Raw genomic sequence first — 8712 nt, forward strand, 5'->3', positions numbered from 1 at the left:
AGTGCAAAACGAAGTACGCAATACGAAGTCTGCCGGGTCAGCTATTATTAATAGGCCGCCTATTATTATTATTAATATAATATAAAAAAAATCTCGGTTTTCACCTGAGGTGACTTTTGCGCGGGCAACGCCGGGTGGGACAGCTAGTGAACTATATAATAAACAACATGAAACCTCTCTTAACTGCTAAATATTATGATTTTAAAAAATTATTCATGGTTAATATATTATTTTATTGTTTTCTTTTTGCATTACACCTACAATTATTATTAATTACTAATAATAAACTGCATATTTAGATTTGGATTCTGATGTTAAAATTATATCAAGATGGAAATTGACAAAAAATATTGGTGAAGAATATGAATCAACTGTGAATACTATGAAATTATTTTTTCAAAAAATAAACAAATTTATGTTTGCACAACAGCCGATATTTGGTCGACCAAGCATAGGAGTTTCTTGGGAATCATTGGTCATTGGGTATGTATAATAAATATTTTAATTTTAATTAATTAGTGGCCAACACTACTATTGTATACAAATTATACATTTGTTTTAGTTTTTAGGTTGAACTCATTCTATGATGCAATGAATGTTATAGTTGATAATCATGATAATAAACTTAATTAAATTTGTGTTAAACTACAGTTACCTATATTTTCAAATACTCAAGAAGTTGGTTTTTTAATTGAATACTGCAAGGTAATACTCATATGTAATACTCAATTATGTATCTAAATATTTTTAAGTGTTCAAATATAAAAAGTTGTTTAAATTAAAATCTATACTTCCAGGTAATGAAACCAATTGCTCGAGCTTTAGATATTTTGCAAGGAGATAAAAAAATGCGTTGGTAATTTATTACCTACCATTAGCGCAATTAATAATTCCTATATTGGGATGAAAAATCTTAAATTTTGTCAACCTCTTGTTCTCAGCTTGAAGAAAGACTTGCTAAAAGGTAAAACTCTTCTTACAAATAAATTATTTTTACTATCAATTATCATACATGTCATGTTTTACCTTTTAGATTTCAAAGATACATGACTTGTGAAAACTGTCAGCTATCAGCAGTTTTAATTCCAAAATTTAAACTTAATTGAGCCAAACCTACTGACAAAGTTATTATAAGACAACGTTTGATTAATTTTTTGATCTCAGATAATGATAATGAGAAGGATGATAATACTGATAATAGTTTGTCACAAATCATGTCAATAGATCAGATTACTGGAAGTGATTCAGAAGATGATTTTTTACAGTTTAGGGACACTGCATAGCAACTGATTATTTTTCTAACAATAATGTACAAATGTTGGTGGAAAACTATCTATCAAGTACTCTTTTAAAAACACTTAATGATTTAACTTTACCATTGAAAAAATCATAAATAAGGTTCAATACAGCAATACCCTCATCAGCTCCTGTTAAAAAACTTTTTAGTGCAGGAGGGCAATTGATGGAAAAAAAGCGAGGAAAAATGGCTGATAGTTAATTAGTTTCATTAACTTGCCCACCTTTGCAGTAAAGCCGATACTTTAACACAGTCACAAGATGGTAATATTTTACAAAAGCAGCCAAACTATCTGATGGTATGTGAACTATTTAGTCTGATTATACTGAGTGATTCACCAAACATGTTCAACCTCTTTTTTTCCATAATAATGCAGTCTCTGATTTTTGAAATGTTTAAATACACTTAAAGGCCATATTTTAAAATTCTTGAAATTATTTGTACTGTTCAAGTAGTGGCCTTGGGAAATACAGAATTTTGGTTTTTCAAAAATGATCCCCCTTTTAAATAAGTTATTTTTCTGAAAATGTTTATGTACTAAAATTAAATTTTGTAAGAGTAGTTTTTGAGTTATTTAATTTTGTGTTCTAAGGATTAAAGGTTCATGTTATTAAGCGAAGTATTGGTTTTACGTGATATGGCGATTTTAAAATATTAGCCATAAATCCATCAACATTAATGACTTGTAAAAATAGCTCAAGTATAATGATTAATTCCAATATTATGTCTATTTTATATTTTTAAGGACTATTATTCTTAGAATAAACATTTTAAAAAAGTACATCGAAATTCAAAACAAATTATCTACTGAATAATTTACAATAAAAACAGAAATTTGTATTGCCATAGGACACTCCAGTAGTACAAAAAAATTAAAGAATTAGATAAATTGTCTTATGTAAAAAAAATTCTAAAAATTAGATTTGAAAAATTTCATTCTATATATTTAATGATTGTTTATTAGTATTAAAATGTAAAGGTATGCTAGTTGTTTAAAAAACTCTCAAGATGAGAGGGTTACAACTCTCTTAATCTCCCTGTAATTATGAAAATGTCATTGATATATGCAGTCAGTGGCGCATTTAGGGGGGGGGGGCAAAGGGGCAATTACCCCCGGCGGCAAATTTATAGGAGCGGCAGTTTTTGTATCTATATATTTATTAAATACTATAATAATATAAAATATATAATTTTGTAATTTGTTCTAAAGTAATATTAGCCGCTAGGTACCTAATAAAACATGAAGCAGTTTGAAAATAATATGTAATTCACATAAATCGTTTACACATACGAAATTGATTGCTCAACAATTTCAGGTTTGTTAATTGTTATGTTATAAATACAGACTACCTATAGGCTATGAAAACATAAATCTATTATTATTTATTATTATTTATTACGTTGGATGAGGGATGGCGAGTACATTGATAACGTAGACGGTGTCCCGACAATTGAGTGCAAACAATTGAGCGAAGACAATTGGAGCGCGGCGAAAATTGGGCGCTGAGACAAATGAGCGCTATATAATATTATACTTACTGAACTGTGTTAAAGTTCATAAAAGCTGTATACGAAATGACGAAATTAGAAATTAATTTGTCGCAGTGTCTGTGAATACCTATATAATCTGTCAGATAATCTTTATGTTTGACGATAATCAGATAATGTTATTACTTATTTGCCGCATCGTTCGTATCGTATCGATACGCGCGGTGTTATTAAATCGTTTTTATTAGAATAAAATACCAACGACGATAACGCAGCAGTAAATGTAGGTTCCTATCACTGGATAACTTTACTTTATTTTCACACGTGCATACTGAACACTACTCAATTTATTGTGCTTAACATTTTAATTATTTTTAAATCATAATTTTAATAATAAAATGGAAATCATTAGAAGTGAAAAAGGTCGAGACCTTCTGTGCTATAATGGATATTTATATAGTTTTGACAAAAACAGTAGTTGGCGATGTATCGAATGCAATACGAAAAAATGTCGTGGTTGTATTAGTTTGAAGGATGGTCAAATTATTCATGAAAGTGAAAAAGAGCACAACCATACACCTGATATTGCAAAAATTGAAGCCAGAAAAGCAATGCAATTTTTAAAAACAACTGCAAAACATACTGAACTTAGTACTCAAGCAGTTTTAGGTACAGTGTGTCTTTACAGGTAAATATAATATAAATTTAATATTAATATTTATGAGATCATTAATTTTATTGCTGTACCTATAATATATATAATGTATGGTAGTAACGTGTTACTTTATAGTTTATATGTATTTACATAATATATATATATTTAATTATTATTATTATTATTATTTTTTTTTTTTTGTAAATATGTTTTAAAATTATTTTTATATTTATATGCAAAAATAACTTTCAACTAAATTAAATCGTTAGTCGCTTCGTATCGACTTGTTAAAATTTTTACTCTCGTGTTTTAGAAATAAAAAAAAAATTAAAATATTTTATTTTTTAAATTATTATTACTATTGTAGATTACTGAAGCGGTTGCTGGTCAATTACCAGCAGTTGATTCAATGAAAAAAACGGTTCAACGAATTCGCCAAAAAGAATTAATGGCACCAGCAATTCCAGCTTTATTGAAGGAGTTGATCATTCCACTCGACTACCCGAGTTTACAACAACACTAGATGGTAAACCATTTTTATTGTATGATAGTTACTCACAAAATCAAGAAATTCCATGTATATTAATTTTTACAACTACGGAAAATCTTGATATGATGGTTGATTGTGAACATTTGTATATTGATGGTACTTTTTCATCGTCACCTAGTATTTTCTACCAGCTATATACAATTTACGGTATACAATATAGTAATGTTTTGCCATCAGTTATTGCACTCGTTCCAAATAAAACTGAAGAAATATATATTCGTTTATTTAAAAAAATCTTAGAGTTAAGACCAGAATTAAATCCAACTTCTATAATGCTAGATTACGAACAAGCTACAATAAATGCAGTGAAAAAGGTATTTCCTCAAACGGAAATAAATGGATGTTTTTTCCACTTTTGTCAATCTATATGGAGACATATTCAAAACACGGGACTTGCCGTAAAATACCGTGAAAATTCCGAGTTTGCATTAATATTAAAATGTTAAATGCATTAGCATATGTTCCACCAGAGTCTGTTAACCTGCATTCGAAGACCTATTACAAACTGATTTTTATAAAGAACATGAAACAATATTGACACCTCTCTTAGACTATGTTGAAGATACATGAATAGGTCGTATTAGTCGTAACAGGCAACGAAGATCTCCAAAGTTTCCAATAAAATTATGGAACTGTTATGGTTTGATTAAAAATGACATACCAAGGACCAACAATGCCATTGAAGGATGGCATAATTCATTTAAATCAATTTTAAATGCAGTTCATCCATCAATTTGGAAATTTATCGACGCTCTAAAAAAAGAGGAAAAGTTGAATCGCGTGAGAATTCAACAGTTTATTGCGGGTAATGATCCAAAACCAAAAAAAAAAGAAAATACAAAGATTCAGGATCAAGAATAAAAAATATTTGTGAACAATTTAATTTAAGGTCAACTGAACAGTTTTTAAAAGGTATTGCTCAAAATATTTAATGTTTTAATTTGTATATGTATGTATTTGTATACTTGTAATATGTAATAATATTATGTAACATATTATGTATTATTAACTATACAATTTTTTATTTTTATTTTTTAAAATTATTACCTAACCTAAGATTTATATGCGCTCAATTTTTCTAGCGCTCAATTGTCGTGCGCTCAATTTTTTGCGCTCTATTGTCGTGAATCACAAACTTTGCAAACATTATTTTGAACAAATCAAAATGTTTGGAATACATTAGATGACTACAAATTCAATAATTGTAATAACATCAGAAGTTCTGAAGATAAACATCAGATAATAGTGGCAAATGAGTATATAGTAATTCAACTAAGACTATTTATTCCAACATTTGTAAATGGTCAATTTGTTCCCAACAAGATAACATATCTAAAACTTAGTGGCGTACCCACCTCTATTTTGGAAATTGCTGGAGCACAATACAAAACTCAAGCTGCAATATTACATATGGGAGAAAACACAAGTTCTGGCCATTACATTGCATACCTGAGACAAGAAACTTCCAATTGGGTTTGCGCCAATGACACAATAGTTGCAGAAAAAATATGGCCAAACAACAGCAAAGATGTATATGTTATCATTCTAAAAAGAATGTAAAAATATTTTTCAATTGGAAAAAAACAAAACATAACACAGCTAAAAATAAATTGTAGACTTAACCTGTAAGTATACAATCTGACTGTTATTGGATTCAAAAAGGAACGTGTAAACCGCCAACTATTCAAATATATTTTTAATTAATTATTTGTGACATTAGTTTTAGTTAACATTTAAAAACCATATCTTTTAATTTAAGTCATTGTTTGATACTATAATTTTTCTTATTAATTCATAATTTAAATCAAATTACTTAATTACCTAATACAAATGATGTATTTAAATAAGTAAAAAACCATTCATCAGGTAATAACATATTTTTTAATATATCATGTAAAATTTACATTGTAACTTATTAAAAGTTTCAGATACATGGTCAGTTTTATTTGAAATATTGTCAATTGTATTTTTTTTTTGCAATAATTTTTTCAATCGGTCTCTTTTTAGTTAAATCTGGTAAAATTGATGGAATCGCATTATTTTTAAATTTTATTCTATCTCTTTTTATTTGATTTATTGAACCATTAGGCAACTTGGTTTCAAAATATCCATTAAGATAGGTTTCATCAAAATGTTTTTCGCATACACTATCAATCCCAGGACGCAATTCTCTATTAGCTTGTGGGGTAGCTTTGACCCATTTCTCCAGAAGCAGTACATCCTATAACATAATAATAATATGCAGATAAAATACAAGTTATTAAGAGTGAAAATATTACGAAAAATTGAATTCTAAGTAAGTAGATAATTGTATGCCTTCAATAGTAATACCAAGCGATTAACTAATTACTAAAATATTAACTATTAGAACAAATTATAAATTTTGTTGGTAAGTACTAAATTAAAACGAATACAATTCAGATTTTAGAATCTTACCTTGGGCGCCTTTAACATTGTTGTTTTTATTATTCTTTACCATTTATAAATTTTAATTTTGGATTTGTAGCCCTCTCGACATCCAAGAACAAAATAGTTTTTGGACATTTTATACAAAAATATTATTGTACTTACTACAAGTCACGAATAATAATAATATTAAATCTTAATTCGTGCTACAAGTACATAATATTTTACATTTTATTGTTGTGAGTTGTGAGTTGTGATAAGACGCAATCATTAATATTATATTTCCTATAGCATGTTTTAAAACAACTATCTCTTTTTATAGAAGTCGTATTTTTTTACTAGAAATACATATATTCGATTGAGGACAATTTGGTCTTAAAATAACTTTCCAAAGTAATTATTCATAAGTTTCGTCATTTAGATTATATTATTAAAAAACCAATGAATTTCCTATGCTGTACATGTAAAAACGACATCACTACTGTCGGAATGCGATAATTTCGGACCACTTTTATTTACACAGTTAGGCGTCCTCCTATAATGTTCATGTTTATATTATTATATTGTATTATCTATAAACTTTGGATATCTAATTAGATAATACACACTGGATAGAGCCCTAGCGTATATCACGCGTAGTCGGTGTTTGAAGCAGACGTGTTCGGCCCCGATATATTTATTGCGCATGCGTTAGAAATAAAATAGACGCGCGGGGGTAGTAGGAATGTGTGATCACTGATAAGTGATTACTGATTATTTCGCAGCAAATTTTGAAAATGAAAAAAAAATAAAAATTACAGAAGTGTTACACAAAATTACTTTTATATTTATACCTATTATTTATTTATTATATCTTTAATTTATTAATTATATTTAAGTACAATTGTTTATATAATTTTTATAAAAATTATATAACATCTTTTACATATTTTATTATTGGTTTTTAAATAATATTAATTTTGAAAATTGTCTTCTGATGTTTTTTCCTTTAATATTTAATGTATGCATCTTACTAAAGTGATGTAATCGTAATGTTGTACAATATTCTATAATTAGTTTCATCAATTGATTTCTATGATTATCAAAAATGTTTTAATTTTTAATATGATCTATCATTGTGTCAGAATTAAAAATTGATGAGTCTTGTCCAATCTCGTTCATGGTTTGCATACATATTTTCTTTAAAATAGTTTTATTAGTTTAAATATTACTGTGATTCATTCTAAAAACATATTCTGCTGTTAAACATATTTTCCTGGTACTTTTTGATGCATTTAATAACATTTCACGGTTTTTTAATTTTAAAAGTGAGGAAGTTTCCTCATTTTCAGTCTCTGTAAGTTGAGCATCTCATATAACACATATATTTTTCATCCTACTAATTTTCCTGACTATAAAACCACTTGTGTATTTTACTATATCAACAAAATATTCTTCCAAAGAAAATTGTTGGAAATAATAATCATGGTCAAAGTCATAAAATAAAGGATTGTCATTAAATTCATTAGTATTAGTGATTATTGCATCGACATCGTTACGTTTATTTGTTCCAACAAATAATATACTACAATTATTAAGTAATAAGCAGCTTCCTTTAATTGGACCTTGAATTTCATGTCGTATTAAAAGTCTTATATAAGCAGCCCTTATCTGCACAGAATTGGGATTATTGTTGAAACCACCGCGGCTTCGCATCGAGCTAAAAAATACTTCGAGATGACCTTGACTTAACTTATAGCTTAGTACGTAAGACACATCATCTCGATTTATTGTCTTGAATAGATTAATTAAATTTTACAAATAAATAATTATACATAAGAATCCAGTTTTTCTGTTACTCTTCAAAACATTTTCACTTCTTGAGTATTTTTCATTTGTTTCAAATTTAAGATTCTCAATATAAATCTTTAAATCTCTTAAAAATTGTTCAGTACGGTTAAGAGTGATGTTGTTAAGTGAATAATTATAATTTCCTTTACTTAATTTATTTCTACACTTTAATAAATCAAATGCATCATTAAATAATGAACAAAATGTAGCTGTACCTCTTACACCTGTTAATAAATTTAAGTTTTCACAAAACAGTAAACCATCTCTGACACTTTTACTTAATGTCTGTGCAGCTAGACGTACATAAGTACATTCATTATATTTTCACGAAATTTAATGTGAGAGATATTCAATTTATTAGCAGCATATAATCCTTTACTTTCCTGAATGTTTTGTAAATTAATTATGTGTTCCCAACAAATAGTATAATAGTTTGGCCATTACCATCTATAAATTTCTTTTTGTCTCCTAATGTGTTCCTGATAA

At 27.6% G+C, this 8712-nt stretch overlaps 1 protein-coding gene across 1 annotated transcript; it reads left to right on the forward strand.

Moving 5' to 3' along the window:
- Positions 1 to 3396: 3396 nt before the first annotated feature.
- LOC126555422 (uncharacterized) lies at positions 3397 to 4851 on the forward strand. Its single transcript, XM_050210344.1, has 3 exons — positions 3397 to 3459; positions 3808 to 3900; positions 4582 to 4851. Exons 1-3 carry the CDS (start codon positions 3397 to 3399, stop codon positions 4849 to 4851), a joined length of 426 nt encoding a protein of 141 aa, XP_050066301.1.
- Positions 4852 to 8712: the final 3861 nt, after the last annotated feature.

This window comes from Aphis gossypii, unplaced genomic scaffold (genome assembly GCF_020184175.1).
Source record: "Aphis gossypii isolate Hap1 unplaced genomic scaffold, ASM2018417v2 Contig00843, whole genome shotgun sequence".
Classification (NCBI taxonomy): Eukaryota; Metazoa; Arthropoda; class Insecta; order Hemiptera; family Aphididae; genus Aphis; species Aphis gossypii.

What these genes read in the sequence shown, in the direction of transcription:
- LOC126555422 (XM_050210344.1), top strand. Translation starts at nt 3,397, where the DNA reads ATGCAATTTTTAAAAACAACTGCAAAACATACTGAACTTAGTACTCAA. An exon ending in CTCAAGCAGTTTTAGGTACA is followed by an intron (nt 3,460 to 3,807) that starts GTGTGTCTTTAC and finishes TTACTATTGTAG; the next exon opens with ATTACTGAAGCGGTTGCTGG. An exon ending in AAGAATTAATGGCACCAGCA is followed by an intron (nt 3,901 to 4,581) that starts ATTCCAGCTTTA and finishes ATTAGTCGTAAC; the next exon opens with AGGCAACGAAGATCTCCAAA.